The sequence below is a fragment of the Sminthopsis crassicaudata genome, chromosome 2, assembly GCF_048593235.1.
Source record: "Sminthopsis crassicaudata isolate SCR6 chromosome 2, ASM4859323v1, whole genome shotgun sequence".
NCBI classification, from domain to species: Eukaryota; Metazoa; Chordata; class Mammalia; order Dasyuromorphia; family Dasyuridae; genus Sminthopsis; species Sminthopsis crassicaudata.
Window position 1 is genome coordinate 390,573,871 of NC_133618.1, and position 18,627 is coordinate 390,592,497.

Genomic DNA, 18,627 nt, shown 5'->3' on the forward strand with positions numbered 1-18,627 from the left:
CTGGCCCAGATTTACTTTCTCCTTTATTTTAAAATCATCTCATAAAGATAAATGTAACATGGTGGGGGCATGGATATAGAATAAGAAGAAATTGGTTCAAAATCTCTGCATTACTACTTACTGAAGGAATGACTGGGCAACTCACTTAAATTCATTGAGTTTCTTTCCCTCTGTCATATGATGAGATAAAACTACATAATCTCTAAGGGTCCTTGTAGATCAAATATTTGATTCCTTATTCTGTGAAATCCAAAGTTGTTTCTTCATAAACTAATAAAAGTTTTTTACTCTTTGCACCCCTTCTCTCCTGTTCCACCTCTTGTCCATTTCATACATGGTAGGTTGAAAACAGGGCTAAGTAGATGTTGATAAAGGAATAAAATGTGCCTCCACGATGGCATATTTTAGGCAGCTGTACATCATTTCCAACATTTTGATTTCTTGAAAGCACAAAATCTGTTCTAGTTTTCTTGGGAAGCATGACAGGGTGAGATTTCAGAAACCCAGATTCTTTGTTAAGTACTTAAAAGAAGGAAGGGCTCAGCATTTCTTGGAGAGGATTTAAAGCATAATCGTGGAAAGTTTGCCTAGTATCCCCACTAAAAATTTCTTTCACCCTGAGGATGGAAAATATAAGGCCTGATTAAGCTAGTAGGGGTCTATCCTATTAAATGTATATGTATGTGCATATAAAGTATGTATGTGCATGTATACATATGAATTATATTTATTTACCTTTTCACCTAAGAAAGTGAAAGTACTGATTAACTTTGAAAGTTCCTTCTATCATTGAAATCATAGATCTAGTCTATCCTTAACTAACCTTTCTCCATTCTATGGGCCAATGTAGTCTGTAGATTTGTAGGGAAAAGGTCTGATCCAGTCGCTGCTAGCTCCCAGGACGACAGGACTAGTCAGTTCTGTCTGAGCTGACAATATCCATCACTCTCTTCCTTCTTAGGGGATGACCCAAATGCTAAGAAATGTTAATCATTTGCAGTAACTGCCTTAGAAGGAAGTGCAAAGAGTAGTAACTTTAGGGATGGAGGGGGAATTTTGAGACAAAAGGCCTGAAGGAAGTGACAGGCCAGGAACTGAACTCAGGTTTCTGAGCCCCTCTCATCCCAAACACATGTGGGAAGAGCTGTGCTGACTGAAAAAAATTCTCTCTTGTCCTAAAGCATAGACAGATGTTAAGAAAGAAGGCAATCTTTACCTTTTCATAATAAAGGCTGCCTGACCTTAGGATCCTTATAGATGGATTGACAGGAATGTTCTGCTACCTCAAATAACTAAATAAATACAGCTACATAAACAGATGGGAGAATTGGCTGAGTTTGCCCTCTTATTAGGAGCTTGTGATATATGATTCTCTGTATACAGAAGAAGATATGGGATGGGTTGTAGCCGAACACACATGGATGAAATCAGAGATTTATGAGGAATCAAAGGATGACAATTACTCTGAAGGCTTTTAAAGCCAAGGCAAAGATAGACAGATATCAGAGAATGTCCCATTAAGGGGGTGGGAATGGGGAGGAACCCAAACAGAAAGAGCTTTGTTTCCTCTCTTTCACCTTAAAATCCTTAGTTCTTCCTGGGAGTTGATAGATTAAGCCAGTGGCTCTATCTTGCTTACAAATAAAGGGAAGGTGAGTCAAGGTACTCAAATTGCCTAGAGTTAGCTCTTCCCACAAGTTTCCTTTTCTGAATATTCTGGAAAATGTATGTGGTGGACCTTTATTGGGGAAATGAGTTTGTTACTTTTCAACCTAAGTGAGGGAACCATTTGGTTATAGGATATGGAAGAGGTTTAGCATCTGGCACCAACAGACAGAAAGATCAACTTGGAGTCTTGTAATACATGGATTTAAAGTGGGAAAAAACACTCATTCCCATGCATACACAAACACAACACAGTAGTCCTGGATATATTTAACAATATATATTTATATATATTTCTAGATCAGTACATTCAGTTTTTAAACTTGTTTTTTTCTTCACAAACAGAAGAACTCTTACAATAGTAGACTTTCTAAAATAAATACTATTAAAATAGAGCTTCAAAATAAATATTCTATACAAAGGAACCCTTCTGTGGTAACTTTTTTTTTTTTTTGTTGCAGGGTGAGAAGGTGAAGGGGGAATGAAGGAGAAAAACAAAGGTGAGGGTGGATGGGGGAGGGGAGACTTGAACAGCTTTTTTGTAACACAAAATCAAACTTGGGGACAGTGAGAACAGACACCCTTGGCACACAGTTACCGACAGGGAAAAAAAAGGAAACTCAGGATTTACAGTTTACAGAAGGGGTGTGAAACTGCTTCCAAAAGGACAGGGAACCAAAAGGCTAGCAAGGCTAAAATGTTGTGCTAGTGAATTTCCCATGGAGACATTCTGAGGAGCTCTACAAAGTTGGTGTTAAAAGGGTCACTCTAACCCTCCCTCACTCCCACCCTACCCCATTCTGAGCCGTATTAGCCAACCTAATTCTTATTAGCCAACCAACTTCAGGGACTAGTGAGTCCCAGAACCTAGGTTTCTGTGATACCCTCTCTGCTTACCAACCTTAGGTAAGCTACTTCATCTGTTAAATGGAGCCTCAGACTCTGTCTATTCCACAAGGTTGTGAGGTTCAAATATCAATGGGGATATGAAAATGTTTTGTAAAGCTTATAAATATTTCTTATGTCTACCCTTGGGAAAAACCAGTGTGGCACATTTTAATGGGGATATGCTGGATACTCATTGAGAAATGTTGGGCCTGAGCACAGTTGCTATCATGGCCTGGATACTTAACCTCCATCTACTTGGCTCCTCAAGGGCCAGTGACTCTCGTTGGGACACCTCCAATTGAAAAAAAAAAACAAAAACAAAAACAAAAAAACATATCCTCTAAGCTCAGGGAGCTAGGATTTATTCCCTGCTCTGGGAAGACCATAGACTTTCTAAATGGATATATTTGCCCTTTATGAATGACCTCATATCCCTTGACCCATGGCTCCTGGCAAGAATAGGTAGTCTGAGCCAGGTAGAAGTGGGAAGTGGTACCATTAAAAGGAGAGGGATTGGGGACTTCTTGTCAACCAATATCTCAGCCAATGCAAGTACTCATGAATACATTATCAAGTGGCCCTTTTTCAGGTCCCCCTAGTGAGTCCACATCCATAGGCAAGAACCTCAACAAGCTTGTTGCTCCAATGGGGGAAGCCCCCATGCAAGAACAGGCTAAGGAATTGCTTGAAAATCGGGAGTTTAAAAATAATAATAAAATGAGCAGTTTTCATTTGTTATACTCTGTTAAAGTGGCCACAAATAATAGAGGCAGAGAATAGTTAAGGAAGGGGCAAGGGAAAGAGTTGAAGCCATTTAACCCAAAAGGGCTAAAACCAAACCAAAAGGAAAAAAACCCCAGAAATCCAAAGAAATCAGGAGTTTACAAACTATGTACACTAGAAATTAAGGTCCTGGAGGCTACTTTGTAAGGAAAGTGTGTAGAGGATTAGTGTAGGTATGGTGTGTGCATGGTCAATCAATTCTCCACAGAATGGGTGTGCAAGGGGGAATGGCCATCAAAATGTAGCTAGCCCACCACTCAGTCCAGGTTCCCATGGAGGCAAATTGAGGCCCTCCAGCACCATCCCCAGCCTAGCACATACAGATGGATGACTTTTGCTAGGCAGGCACAGGATGTCTAATCCTCTCCCCAGGAAAACCTTTATCGTCATCTCTTTTAGTAGTGACATCTGATACATTCAATTGGTATAAGTGGTTGGCTGTAAATGTGTTTCCCTTCCTACTGTTCCCTCAGATTTGTGCAAGAACATTTATATATATCTATATATATATATACCCATCATATTATGTCTATGGCAAGGATAGCTACATGAACCAGCACCAGAAAATGCAGGTGTGGTAATTCCGTGTTCTGCTTTTACAAGCTAGCAAATATTTATATAAATAAGAAAGTCTAAAACACAAGCCCCTCCTCCCCCCAATCAATAAATACCTATGGTTACAGTTAATTTATTTTAAATCAGATGTTACCACTACTCTTATGAAAAAAAAAAAAAAAAAAAAAAAAAAAAAAGGTCCTTGGAAAGTATCCTACACAGGACTATAGACTGCCTCCCTTGTTCCCTCCTAAAAAGAGGATTATTATTCTCCATGGAACAGATGAGATTTCTTGGAGAATGCTATCTATGTCTGGCACAGCCTTAACATTTGCTGAGCCTGCTCCATCTGCCCCTGGCGGTCTTGCCCAGGACACTTTCTCCACTTGACAGTAAACACAACAAATGGGAGAGGACCAAAGAAAGCTACAAGATCAGCTTTTGCATGCAACAAGTACGTACCCATTTCACATGTGCCCATTCTACTTCCTCTAGCACCTCGAGAGAAAGGGTCACTGCATCTTTGGGGGGACAACCTTTGACTAGCATTTTATTCCAGAACCCCCTTGGGAAAACTTCCCCCATCTGGGCCTGTCTGGCTCTCCCCCTAGCACTTGCTAACACTAAAATAGACTTTTTTTTTGTCATCTCTCTATTTACAAAGATATAGACACACTATTGTACATGAGAAGCTATGAAGCTGAGCAGCAGCAGCAGGCAAGAGGAGGAAAACTCACCAAGCTTCAAATGTCATTTGGCCAAACGAGAGTGACTGCCTCTCTTCAGAATTAAAAATTCTGTGTGGGGAAGGGGGGAAGGTCAGAGACAGGGATGGGGACAGAGAACAGAGATTGTGTTTCCTCTGGACGATGTTCTTCTCCTCTTTCCCAACCAGACCTAGAAAGCAGCACTTGAGGATAGCAGAGAAGAAAATAACTGTCTTAAAAACCTGTTACCATCTAGTTTATGTATTCTAGCAAAATGCAGTAACTGGATATGGCAACCAGATTCTCATTGGCAAAAATGACATTTGGTCTCTCCTTCCTTTGCCTGCCCCACCCATATTATTAAAAAAAAAAAAAAACCAACAAAAAACAAAAACAAAAAAAAACCTGTGGACGGAGGTTAAAAAAAAAAAAAAAAGACCTTTGGTGGGCAATTAATTCTGTGACAGCTTATCAGAACTAAGAGAGAATGAATTTTGGTGGCTATAGGTAGGAACATCTCCAAAATATTAGTGATGAAGGAGAAGGAAGGGGAGAGAAAGGTATTTGGGAGTTAGTCTAAAACTCGCCTTACTAGTGTAACTTGGGGTAGGGAGCAAAACAGGGAGACGCCCAACATTTTCCCCACCCCACCTACTTTGTACTTAGTTGGCCCCTCTCCTTTTTAAAGTGTGGATTATAGCAGTTTAGTTCTTCACCTTCACCAAGACATTGGTGACACATTGGGGAAGAGGGGAGAAATCGAGAATCCAATTCTCTTCTACAGAGGCACCCAAGCCACCTAGTTAATGATTCCTGGGGTATTCAAACTACCGGGCAGCCAGCCCCTATCCGTGGAGAGAGGGAGAAAGGGAGGGAAGGAAGGGAGGGAGAAAGGGGCTGGGAAGGCATTCCAAGCAGCTGCAGTTTCCGGATATGTGTGTGTACATCTATGTTCTGTCTTCTGAAAAATCTCAAGTCCGTATCACACAACGCTCCTCTCCCCCCTCCCCGCTTCTGTTCTAGTTAACAAAAACCACACAAAAGTTCCAAAATCTTGAATATCGCCCAAAGTGCCTTGTTTGGGAAGGGAAGGAGGAAGGTTACTGATTTGATTCTTCCCAGAGAGGGGGCGGGGGTGAACCACGGACTCCTTAGGACGCAGAAGACTCAGTGCTGCAGTCTGCTCTGGCAATGTTGTGGGTCAGGAACAGACCGAGCGGAGGCAATGAGGTGGGCAGGGAGAAAAATCAGAAAGGCTTCTCGGGTCTGTTGGTCTTGCCGCTGTCCACTGCCGTGGCTGCCTTGCAGATGACGCTGTTGGTGTGTTTGCAGCGGCAGCCCGGCCGGCTCAGGCGGTCGTAGCCCCTCTGGGCCAGCTTCACACAGCCGGTGGCTGGCAGGTAGCAGAGCAGGCAGGGCAGCACCAGAGACAGTGCCCCCATGAAGGACCAGCGGGCACAACAGTTTGAGTGGGAGCAGGAGCAGGGGTGGTCGGCGCAGGAGCCCTCGTCATCTTCGTTGGTGCAGTGGTAGAAGACCCCCTTCACCAGACACATGCAGGTGCTATAGTTGACCAGGCTCTGGGCAGAACAGAGACATTCTTGGTTACAGATCCAGCAGGAGGGCAAAGTCCGGGGAGACGCGCACTCCTTGCATTTGCACTTGCCGCAGGCCTCACACAGCAGGAAGTGCTTGTCCAGCTCCTGCGGAGGCATCCCTTTCAGGTCCAGGGGCTTGCAGTGGATGGCCTTGGGCTGAATGCGCACTGCTCGAGGAGAGGCTTGGTCCGCCACAGGAGGTGGGGCCATGTGGTCCAGGAGCCTCTGGTCCGAGGAGGTGCTGCTGCTGCTACTGATGGAGCTGGGCCTCCCACTGAAGGAGATCCAGGGGTGGGTGACATCCTGGTCGCATCGGGAGAGCCCTGGGGCTGGCTCGGGATACCCTCCTCGGGGCCGCTTGGAACCGGCAGCGGGAGCCAGGCCAGGGTTGTCGATGTAGTCGTTTTCTATGTGAGTCGTCTTCATCTGGTCAATGGGCAGGATCGTGAGTGGGTGCTGAAGTCGGCCGTAGGAGAGGCGGCTGTCCAGCAGGGGCTGCACCATGACTGAGCTTGGGCTGACAGGGATACTGTGGGGGATCGGGGGCTCCATAGGGGCCAGAGGTCCAGAACTGCTCCGAGAAACTTGGCTTCTAGGGGTCCTGAGGAAAAGTCAAGAAAGAGATAGAAAGAGAAGTTCATTATTTCTATTGCCAACATACCCATCAATTTTCTGATAGGCTTGCTTTGTGTATTTGCCAGAGTCGCTTAGGACTGGTTTGTGTTTCTATAACCTGAGTCACATACGATTACTGCCCAAGCAGATCCTTCAACGGAGGGAGGCCTGAAAAAGTAGAGAGTAAAAAAGCCATTTCTGACCTTTCTGCTCAGGGACCCAGGCTATCAAGGTATGCATATAATAGTTTATAATAGTAGCACATCGCTTTGTGGCCACCTAACTCCAGGGAAAATCACGAGGGGAAAATGAGTGTTACCAATTTCCAGACGCAGAGCAGAATAATATTTAGGATAAATGGTATTTACTAGAAGAGCTAGCCAGACCTCACTTCAGTTTCTGATTTCACTGGGAGAGTGCAATTTTACGTTGGAATGGGGCCAGAGATTCAACTGCAGAGCCTGACACGGAACCCCAGGAAGTAACTAAACTTAAATCAAAGAGCGGAAACTGCTTGGTTCAAATTTAGAAAGTGCACATTGTTTTCTATTAGAAGTGCAATTTCCTCGCCTGCTGACCTTTACTTTTGGAATTCCGCTGCAGATCAATTTAAAGTAGCAGCCGCTTGAGCATGAGTCTCAGAGACCTTTGCCCAAGGGACAGTATTTGGAATCCAAAAGGAAAAGGGAAAAAAATGGACCAGCCTGGGAAGATTCCATTCTGAAGCTCATGAATTCCAGGGAAAGGGGAGGGTGGAATAAAGAAGAAAAATATTTCCCCAAATCTGTATTTGGACCAACAGTATGGAGTTTCCCATACAAGTTTTTGTTTGTTTATTTGTTTTGGATGGGTTGGGGCTAGGGAGGGGGAAAGGAATCAAGGAGAAGAAACTAATGTTATTAAAATGCTCAGAAACCATTTCTTGGTATATCTACTTATGGTGACTTAAAAAGTAATTTTCAATTCATTCACTTAGGGACCTCAAGAATGTTTGAAAAATCTCTAGCCTTCCCGGTGGCTGCTATTTTTGACAAGTTATGCCCATTTTTCTGTTCTTTAGGAGAACTAGCCACTTGGGTCCGGATATCCTCTGTCTATAAAGAAGAATTCTATTCCTTCAAAGGATAAGCCTTTTAGGTTATTTGTTTCCCCCTTCAGATATTTTTACACTGAATACCTTCTCATTAATTCTTAATTAGCAACTGATCCTTCCTTATTCATGAGAAGAGCCTGGTCAGAAAGATGAAGTCATCTAAATATCAGTTCCTCACTTAAAGAAGGCTTGCATTTAGGACTCAGATCAGAGGTAGAATGTATTTAATTCTTCCCTAAAATCATCATGGAATCACCCTCAAAGTGATGAATACCCCATCTAGAAAAAAAAGATATTTTTATAAAAGGAGTGATTAGGAGAAATCTTTTTTTTGCTCCGAATATCTAAAGTCATAGGTAAAAAGCAATTATTTTGCAGCGTTCAATACTAGACAGATTTTACATTCATATAGAGCATGAATGATCAATTAGCTTTGACAGTTCTACTTTAAAGGAGTGAGATTTCTCTTAGAAAAGAGAAAGGAAATGAAAACTGGGGAGGAAGGATTCGATTCTGTTCAGTGACAGATTTCTCCCCAACCTTGCATTCATGTGAGCCCAAAGACCTCTTTCAAACCAGGGAAATGCTTGTTGAATTGACGATTCCTGGCAAGCAGAACAGTTCTCATCTAAATCCCATTGCTCCAACTCCTACTTAAAGAAGTAACTGAGGACCCCAGATTAACTTGGAGTTTCTAGGTTTGTGCTAGGCAGTGGTTCTATTTCCCCCAAAGTACATAGGAAATAAAAGTACAGCTGAGAAAACGGGGATGGAGAAAAGGGAAGACATTTCAAGAGAGTGCAGGATGGTGGCCCTAACTGTATCAAGTATATTTATCCAATCCTAGTCTTGCATTCTGGCTTCTAATGGAGCCATCGACTCTTTTGGAGCACACGACATTTCAGGCTTCCAGAAAAGATGGTGCTTTTCAGCAGAGTGAAACATTCTAGTACAAAAAGATACAAACTCCAAAACAACAGAATTTTAGAGTTGAGAGGGACCTTAAAGATCCAAGTCCACGTCTCTCATTGTATAGATGTAAAGTTACTGTCAGAGATAGTCCCATTCCCATTGTATTGTAGCTCTTAAGTACTTTCTCAGATTAATTACAAAAAAGGAACATTCCTTTGTCAACAAATACTGTATTTGGGGTTAGAGGCCTGAATTTCAGTCCAAGATTTTCTACTATCTGTGTAACATTGTGCAACTGATATTCTTAAGACAGAGGGTTGACCATGTCAACCTCTGCTCAAAAAGCTTCAATTGCTCCTGACCTTTAGGGTAAAAGAGAAACTGTCTTTGAAAGTCCTCTACAATCTTGATTTGGATTTATATCTTCAGACCAATTTAGTCTAACTCTCTCTGATCTACTTTCCATTTCAGACACAATGGCCTATTTGCTGTTCCTTGTACCCAACATCCATTGCCTATCTCTGAGTGTTTGCAAAAGGCTGGCCTCCTTGCTGGTAATGCCCTCTCGCTCTTCACCTACACTATTCAAAAGAAAAGATACTGAACAAATGTCTGATGAAATGGAGTTGAATTGAAAATATTTAGCCTTTTTAGGCATCTGTGTCTTTAAGGTTTTTCTGAGCTTGAAATTTGGGGAGCCTAAAAGGCCATAAGACAAATCCTGAAGAAAATAAAGGAAAAGAAAATCTGAATGAAACAAATTATTTCATTCTTCCACCCCATACCAAACTAAGACTTGATACCTTAAAAATTGCTACTTCTTCCCAGAATACATTTCTAATTACTATTGTGTATCTAAGCAAATCTCTGGCCTTTTAGAATAGTGCAACATAACTCTAAGACTCCAATCTTAGAATCAGAGGGCACTAATTAGGTGGGAAATCCTACAGGGAATCCCCTGGGTAAACAGCTTTTGCCTCAACAAAGTAACCTGTACAGGAGCTAGTGCCATAGCCTCACCTAATGTTGAAGATGGAAGAGATGGTAGAGTTACATTGAATCCCACCCCTCTCATTTTGCAGAGAACAGATCTAGGTCAGCAAGGAAAAGCTATTTGTCCAAGGTCATGTGTCTAATTATTCAACTGTTGGCAGAGCCCAGGTATCCCTAATTCTCAGGTCCATTAACTATAACATCATTTTTTTGATGCCTCCTTCTGCAACAAGAATCAGACTTTTCTTTTTATTTCTAATTCTTCAAACTTTTTGTTTGATGTTTTCCTTCTTCTTGATTCCTATGGCCAAAATAGAGGGAAATTTAAAGGAAGCTTTCATCAAATCTGCTTAGGTTACACCATCTGACTAGAGATAACATTTTCTGGAGTAGCTAATCATTGGAGCTAAATGACATTTCTTAAAAAAAAAAAAACAAAAAACAAAAAAAACAAACAGGCTCCCTTCACATAGACTTAAAGATCAATTTCCCCCCTCATCAGTGACACTGCTTCACTGGACAGTCTGAAGCTAAAGTAAAGAACTTAAGTGGAGTTTAATAGGTAAATTGTTTCCTCTACAAGGAAGGAAGAGATTTATAATAGAAAGTAGAGAGTGGAGACTTTGCTGCATTGGAGAGACTGTTTGCCAATTTGATAGATCCTGGACGGATAGTCCAAAGCCAATATTACATTCAGTCAGAAAATCTATCTTGTCAAGTTTTAGACAGAAAGGAAATGGGGCATCATTAGCTAAGGGATGCATGTACCAACCATTCAGGAAAACCTCCTTCAGAGAGAATAGCTACAATTTACATTGAGGGTGGAAAAGGTGCAAATGGCCTCTCAGACTTCCAGAAACAATCAATAATCACATGGTGAGGCTGAATGCAGCTTCAATACATTTTATGACCTCAAATACCCAATACTCCCTTGTCCATCACCAATTCTGTGGACCACCAAATAGCCCATAAAGTCCTAGAAGGGCCAAAGACCAAGTTTTTATTTATTTTTGTATCACCCCAATCCCCAGCATAAAACACAATAAAAGTTCTCCATATGTTAAATTGGGGCCATATTCTCTGATTCTACGTGACCCCATCTGGAGCTTTCTTGGCAAAAATACAGGAGTGGTTCACTCTTTCCTTCTCCAGCTCATTTTATAGAAGAAAAACTGAGGCAAACAGAGTTAAGTGACCAGACACCGTTAGTGTCTGAGGCCAAATTTGAACTCAGGAAGATGAGTCTTTAAACTCCAGAGCTAGCACTCCAACCACTACGCCCTCTAGCTGCCCTGAGGTTAAAGGACACCTAAAAGTGGACTAAAAAGTTTGGAACTCAAGTTAATTGATTATTGAGGATGAAGCTGCAAATATAGAGATAGTTTCCATTTTTTGCTTTCTTAAAATTGCATGTCATGAGTCTCATAAGGGACTTTTTGCTATATTAACTCTTGAAGGGTTAATTAGTAATATAAACTCAATCTCAGAGTAAATGATGGTGAGTTTAGTCTTTCAGGTGATCATCATATGGCAGGAGACATAGGAAGGGGAGAGGAATGGACACTGGGTTTGATGCAAGGGAGCCAGACTGGTACACATTCATAGGATACCTGCTAGGCTTTTCAAAAAGGGTGCTGAGACAGTAGGGCTTTTGAGTAGCCTGGAGAATGAAGCAGCGTAAAGTTTATCTCCCTCTCAGCAATCTGGAGATATTAGAAGAACTTATCTGATTTAAAAAAAAAAAAAGATTCATTCAATCAGTTGTACTTCCCAAACTATAAAACAATGAATAAATGACCATGTCTTTAGTGGTTCTACATTCATTTATCATTCAGGTTACTAAAAGAGGGAAACTTTCCTAGGACATCCTCAGCCTTTAAGGGAGGTGAAACCCAGACTAAACTGATGGCATTATAGAATCATAGATTTAGATTTGCAGTGGATCTTAGAAATTATTGAGTTTAACCCCCTCATTTTAAAGATAAGGAAACTGAGGTCTGGCAGTGTTAAGTAATTAAATCTTAACAATTAACTTAAGTGACAAGATCAGAAGTATTACTTTACCAAGTGAGCAGGGATCCAAACCTCTGGCCCTATATCCAGTACTCTTTCCCCTTTCACAGCATGGGGCCATGCTCCACTGAAAGATCTGCACTTCTTCAGGGCAATATTACAGTTCAGCCAAGCCAGATCCAAACTTTATTTACAAAATCTAAAAGACTAAGCAGTCTTGTGCTAACTTTCAGAAAAAAAGGAGAAATGAACACCAGAGCTGAGAACTGAGAGTTGCTGAGGGTTTAAAACTCAAAGAAACTGGAGATTCTCCTTCTTTCTAAAAGAGGAAAATTTTCCTAGGGTATCCTCAGTCTTTAAGGGAGGTAAAATCCAGCCTAAGCAAATGGGATTATAGGATCATAAATATAGAGTTGCAGTTTTACAGATGAGGAAACTGAGGCTTATTAATGTCAAGTGACAGTATCCTTTTTCCTTCCTCCAAGTTCCCTTTTTACCAGACAAGATAGAAAGAGTATCGGATATGAAGATAGGGGACCTAGGTTCAAATGCTGACTTTACTAGCTGCTAGGACAAGTCACTTAATAAACACTAATAAGAGTTAACATTTATAGGGTGTTTTTTTTTTTTGTTTTAAAATTTGGTCAGGCTCTTTACATTTATTAGAGATAGCTAGGTGGTGATGCAGTATATTTGGAGTAAAAAAAACCTGCCTGAAACACTTCTGAATCTCAGTTTTCCTTAGGGTAAAATGGGAATAATAGCTTCTACTTCATTGGGTTTTTGTGAGGACTAAATGAAACAACATATGTAAAATTGTTGGCAAACTTTAAAATATATAAAGGCAAGAGCTTTATCATCACCTTCTCACTTAATCTTCACAATGACTCTGTGAGATAGATGCTAGGAATATCATGTAATATCTAAGGAAATTGAAACTGAAAGATTAAATGGCTAGGAGAGCATAGTAGAGGGTGCCTGAGGTAGAAATGACTTCCATCTTCCAGACTCCTGGGCTCAATGCTACATCCACTGTGCACCTTGATGCCTAGTTTTATCTGTAAAATGAAGGCCTTGGATTAGGTGACCTCTGCTATTCTTTCCAAATCTAAATCGAAGATCCTCTATTCTGGAGTGGTGTGGAAAATTGGATTACTCTTCTATAACAGAAAGAAGCCACTTGAGTCTGAGGTAATAAGTTTCCTGTCACTGGAGATCTTCAAGTGGTGGATGGATGACCTCTTGTTACAAGATATTTAAAGGGAGTATCCTGTCTCTGGTAGGTAGGGATTGAATTAGACACCCCCTACAGTGTCTTCCATCTCTAAGAACATCAACTTTCCTTCCTCCCACCCACAAAGAACAGTCATCTGTTAGAAGAGATAGACTTGGGATCATAAGGATAATTTTTTTTTTCAATAGCCAACCCTGTCATAGGAAGACTGTCTCTTCCCCAAGTCACTCCAAATTCATCTGGGCTTTTAATTAATCATTTGAAAGAATGACAAAGTTCTGAAGCTTCACCTTGCCCGGCAAAGAACCAGAAGGATTCCAAGCATGTTATTTGAATGGGTTCTTAATATGTTAAGGTAATTTGTTCATCAACTTCATTTTATTATGATAGCCCTAAAGGTTATTTTCTTAACATTCATTTGATTCAAATATATTATTAAGCACCTAATACATGCAGGGCAACATTGGCCTAAGCTAGTGTCTTCTTTCATCAAAGAGCAAACGCTCATCCTTTAGATATGGGGATAAGGGAGAAACCCAAACAATTTTTTTTCTATCTCTCACCCCAATAATAAATAGGTGGTCAGAACCATCACTGTGACAGGAATATTATATGACTAAAAGGCCAAGCAAAGCCAATTCCAGGGAGTGGTCTAAGAAAGATCAATATAAACCAGGGCTTCTCCAACAATAAGAACTGAGAATTCCCCTTAAAACAGGGCTATCAGAACCAACTATTCTGATCTGTTTCCCTAATGTCCTAGTGAGCCTGGGTGCCAAAATGAAATGTGTGTAGTGTGGACCTGTGATTTCATCCTGGTAGGGACTCCCTTCTCTGTTGCCTAACAGCAAATTCAATTTGGAACATACTCATAGAATTGCCTGGTAAACTGGGAAGTTAACTGACTTGCCTCAATGTTTCAGAGCTGTGTATCAGAGAATGGACTTGAATACAGGTCCTCCTGACATCAAAGCCAGCCAGCCTTCTTTCCTCTGCTTTTTGGATATAGTATTTTATTACAGTCTTTTGTGTTCTATATATGGGAACAACAATAGTGAGAAAGACTCCATAATTAAGACTAAAGTTAAGCCTCTACATCTATCTCTACTTTCTCTCGATTTGTCTGCCCTGATGGAGTACATACACCCTGAGGTCCCAGAGCGCCCATGAAACAAACCCCTTCTCTCATTGAATGATCTTTAGAAGCCAGAGGCTTTGCTATTCTGGAGAATAAGGACACTAAGTATTTCCCAGTGCTCCCCAAGGGTTTGGCATCAGCTGCAGAATCCCTTGTCATCCCCAAGTAACAGTCTCTTCATTTTGCAGATGGAGAAATTAAGACCTAAAAGTTAAGGGTCTTGCCAGCATATAAATTGCTCAGTCTTCTCCCCAAATCAGTATTAAGAAGTAATAAAGCTATTCTATCATTTCTTACTTCTGTACTACACTAAAGGCTTCCCTTCAGTGAATGACAACTAATTGAGCTATAAGAAAGGCTCTGGATGGCTTCCTGAGCAATCTCCATTGGTATGGCAAGAATAATAACAGCTAATGCGTACAGTGAGCTAAGGTTTGAAGAGTGCTCCCTATGTATCCTTTTTCACTTAGGTCAGAACTCCTTCCCTAAAAGACAGATCTATACTACATCATCAGGATGATTATGAAATTTGTATCCCTGCCCTTACAAGATATAGTACCTGGAGCTACCGTCCTCACCCAGATCAGTACCCCAGATCCTTTCCCTCTCTCTTTACTGGGGATCAGCCTTCTCAGTATGTTAATGGAATTCAAAGCCAAGGGGCTGAGGCCAAAATACTGGCCAGCTCAGAGACCCCACAAAGAGCCTGACACTTGCTGCTTGCTAAAACGGGGATAGGAACACAGACCCAGGAGCAATAAATCTCCCCAGAGTAAAAGAGAAAAAGGAGTTATCTATCCAGGTGCAGACCCTGGTTAGATAGCCTTAGGTGCTACATCAATTAATCAACCAGCTTTTATTATTACTATGTGCCAGACCCTGGGTTGGGGGAGGGGGAAAGGACTACAAAGACAACGAAATAATCCTTGCCTTCAAGGAGTTTACATTAATCCAAGAAAAGAAAGTCAGTTTTTTGAGGGTAGGATCTAGGCACAATCAAAGAAAGACATTTCTGATTCAACATTCATTAACATCAAGTGAACCTCATAGTACAAACAATGCTAAAAGTCTAGTGCTCTGGCATTAAAATAAAAGGGAATTTAATTTCAACTGCGAGAAGAACTATAGATTTGCTTCTTGGGCAGCTGTACTAGGAGGATGGTGCAGTCAAAAGGACCATTCTATCATCTCAAATACTAGCTTCTACAGCTTCCTTCAAACCAACTAGGATTAAAAGGATATGTTATCAATCGATTTGAAATACAGAGAAGCAATACAGTATTGGCTCTGAGGTCAAAGAACCTGGATTCAAATCCTACCTCTGATTCTTCTCTCTATGTGACCTTGTACAAATCACTTAAAACTCCTCATCTGTAATATGAGAGGGGTGGGGTGGATGAACCCTGAGGTCCTTTCCAGCATTAGATCTTTAATTCTTTAATATTTAATAGCTATATGACCATGGGCAAGTCACTTAACTTCTCAGTCACAATTTTCCCATCTGTAAAATGGAGATAAAAGAAACTTGTATCACCTACTTTGAAGGGTAGTTATGAAGCACAATTGATGTGGGCATAAAGTGCTTAAAACGTGTCATTATTATCATTATCATTGTTATTTATGCCTCATTCCCAGCCTTTTTTACTTATCTCTGGAGAGATAAAATACAATTTTATACAGCGAAAACTGAACCGGAAAATGACTAGGGCAGTGCCATCTAAAGGAAGAATGATACTGGTAAGCAAAAGACCTGGTAAATTTCTCAAATCTAGTCCCTAAAAGACTATCCTCCTTGACCTTATCATGGTGGCTCAGCTTCTCAATAAAGTTGTGCTCTGCATGGTCGAAGGGGAAAAATGCTTGCTGACTCCTGGAAATGGATTAAACTCTCTAGGGGGTTGGGAAAGAAAGGAAATGCTATTTCCCATTAGACACTTCTAAATATTCTCTCTCCTCTTTTCCCTGGAGAGCCAAATGTTAACCCTCCCTCTCTTTACCCTTGCCTAAAAAAACCTAAGAACTCCGGATGTTTGATGCTCTACTTGGGTGAAGATTCAGAGAACTCTAAATATTGTGAAATCTACTGCAGCAACGCTGGAGAAGGCCTTCAGTTCATATCGTCTTATCAGAGATTGATAACCCAACATTTCACAACTGATCCAGCAGTTCCATATCCTTTCTACCAGCTAACCTTTAATTTGCTGTTAATCTCAGGGAAGAAAGGCGAGAAGATCCTTAACTAACCCCCAGGGCCCAGGCACTGGGAAGGGGGGGGGTAAGTTGGGGTGCGGGAGGAATGCCTCGCAGCTTTCTAAAAACCAGCTTCACGTTTCTTAACAGTACAACAAGACTTCTCTCAACATCACCTGTCTGCCCCTTCTTCCCATGAAGTCAAGCTTCCAGAAAAGCATCAAATATGTCATCAGTGTTCTACTCTTCCAACATCTCCGTTTCCAAGCACGGGTGGGGGGACCTAATGGACTGGAGAATTCATGGCAGCTCTGGTGCATTAGAGTGCGGCTCCACGACTTAACTCAAGCCATCCATGAAAACATGGATTTTCCCCCAAATCAACCACGATCTAGATAAACTGGAAGCAGCCCTTCCATGTCCTGCATTTCTTTCTCTCCACCTCACCTCCAGCGAGCTTGGGGCACGTCCAACCAAGCTCTCTCTCGCCTCTCCTCCACACCTGGGCCAGAAAAAGCAACAATTTTCTTCTCCTTAAGATCTCTCTCTCCTCACCTCCCTCCCCAGCCCTTCCCAAGCTAAAGAGAATTGAGAAATCTCTTGCACAACAGAAACTACTGTCTAAATGCTTTTTGATGGTCGGCATGGGAAAGAAGAGGAGACATGGAAACCCCTTCCCTAGTGATGCGGCCGGGATTTCTCCACTGGCTAGAACTGCCTAAACGGGTGCCCCTGAGCTTCACCTCCAAGCCTTTCCTGGCTTTCCCATTTCCTGGTCGACTATGAATTTTCAGAATATAAGGTCTCTATCCCTTTCTTTCCCCGGTGACGTCAAGACTGGTACCACCAAGAAAGCAGGAGGAAAAAAAAAAGCCTTATCTTTGCTACGCATGCAACCGTTTCCTCTCTGGATTTCTCCATCTCGGCATTATATAAGCCCACTCCTTTCCCCACCCTCTCTAGAACATAGCCCCCCACCCCACCCTTCAGAACCCCAAGGGAATCCCAGGGGCAAAGCAGGGCGACCAGGGTCCAGAGAAGGGTGGGGATGGGGCCCGGGGAAACCCGAGCTCTGCACAGCCCAAGGAAAAGGCGACTGCGAAACAGTTGCACAGAATAGAATGCTGAGGAGCAAAGGTCAAACAGGAAAGATCTTACATGCCAGGGGCCGAGGGCCGAAGTGCCCTGGGAGGGAGACACCTCAGCTCCGACGAGACCCACCCGCGGGGCGGAGAGGGATCTGTCCGGGACCAAAGGAGAAGGGACCTACGTCGAGTGCTTAGGCCACTGCGGCTGGGGAAGGAAAGTTGGGACGAAGCGGTTCCCTCCGGTAAAGGGCGACGGGGCGAGCGGGCAGCCCGGGCGCCCCCGAGCCCCGAGGCGGCTCCTTTGCCCGGCCCCGCCGGGGTCCCCGCGCCCGGAGCGGCCGAACGCGGGGAGAAGCAGGCGGGGAAGCCGGGCCGGAGTCAGCTGCAAGCACTCGCCGCTCCTAACCCAGAGGAAAGGTGGAAGTGTCCCGGTCCGAGCGGCGCATCCCGCGGCGGAGAGCCCCGGAGCCCGGCGTCGGGCTTGTGCGGGAGGCTGCGGACCGGGCGCTCCTCCCGCTGCCTCCCTGCCGTCCGCCCAGGCGCCCGCACAGAAAAGTTTCTAGGGACGTGCACCAGAAAGGGAGCAGCGTTTGCCCCTTTCGGAGGAAGGGAACGGCCTTCCAGATCAAGTCTGCGGGGGGAAGAAGTGGGATCTGAGACCCTGAGATTTGCTACTTACTTTAAGTAATCCAGTCAGGAGCATTTCTCCATAGGTACTTAGTCCTAAATTCCAAACAAGTCAGTGGCTGTCCCTGCAAACCCCAGCTAGATGAAACAGCATTGATCCCGGCGACCTGAAACGCCTGCACAGCGCTGTCAGCTTTCCCCGCTCCGCCTTGGTGTTGCAACTACTGCCTGGGAAAATGGCTTTTTTATGAATGGGAGGGAAGGGGGCCTCTCTGCGCATGCGCGCCGTCCCCAATTCTATGAATGGGTGGGCACAAGAGACCCTCTGGGCGCATGCGCTGCTTCCCTACACTTCCCCCCTCCCCCCTTTTTTATGAATGGGGGGCCGGAAAGGAACTTAACCCATCGTTGCTGGGGGCTGTCGCTCCTTACCAGGCTGTCGCGCCTTTCAAAGAGGAATGATTGTGTTTTTTTTTTAAATGAATGGAGGGCGGCGGCAAGCAGCAGCTGCAGCTGGATCAGCTGCGC

General features: G+C 42.9%; 1 protein-coding gene across 1 annotated transcript; it reads right to left on the reverse strand.

Annotated features, from left to right (window-relative positions):
* Positions 1-1,945: 1,945 nt before the first annotated feature.
* SPRY4 (sprouty RTK signaling antagonist 4) lies at positions 1,946-18,324 on the reverse strand. Its single transcript, XM_074291694.1, has 2 exons — positions 18,152-18,324; positions 1,946-6,797 (listed from the first exon to the last, which is right to left on the reverse strand). Exon 2 carries the CDS (start codon positions 6,746-6,748, stop codon positions 5,846-5,848), a length of 903 nt encoding a protein of 300 aa, XP_074147795.1. The 5' UTR covers positions 6,749-6,797; positions 18,152-18,324; the 3' UTR covers positions 1,946-5,845.
* Between the last annotated feature and the right edge of the window lie 303 nt (positions 18,325-18,627).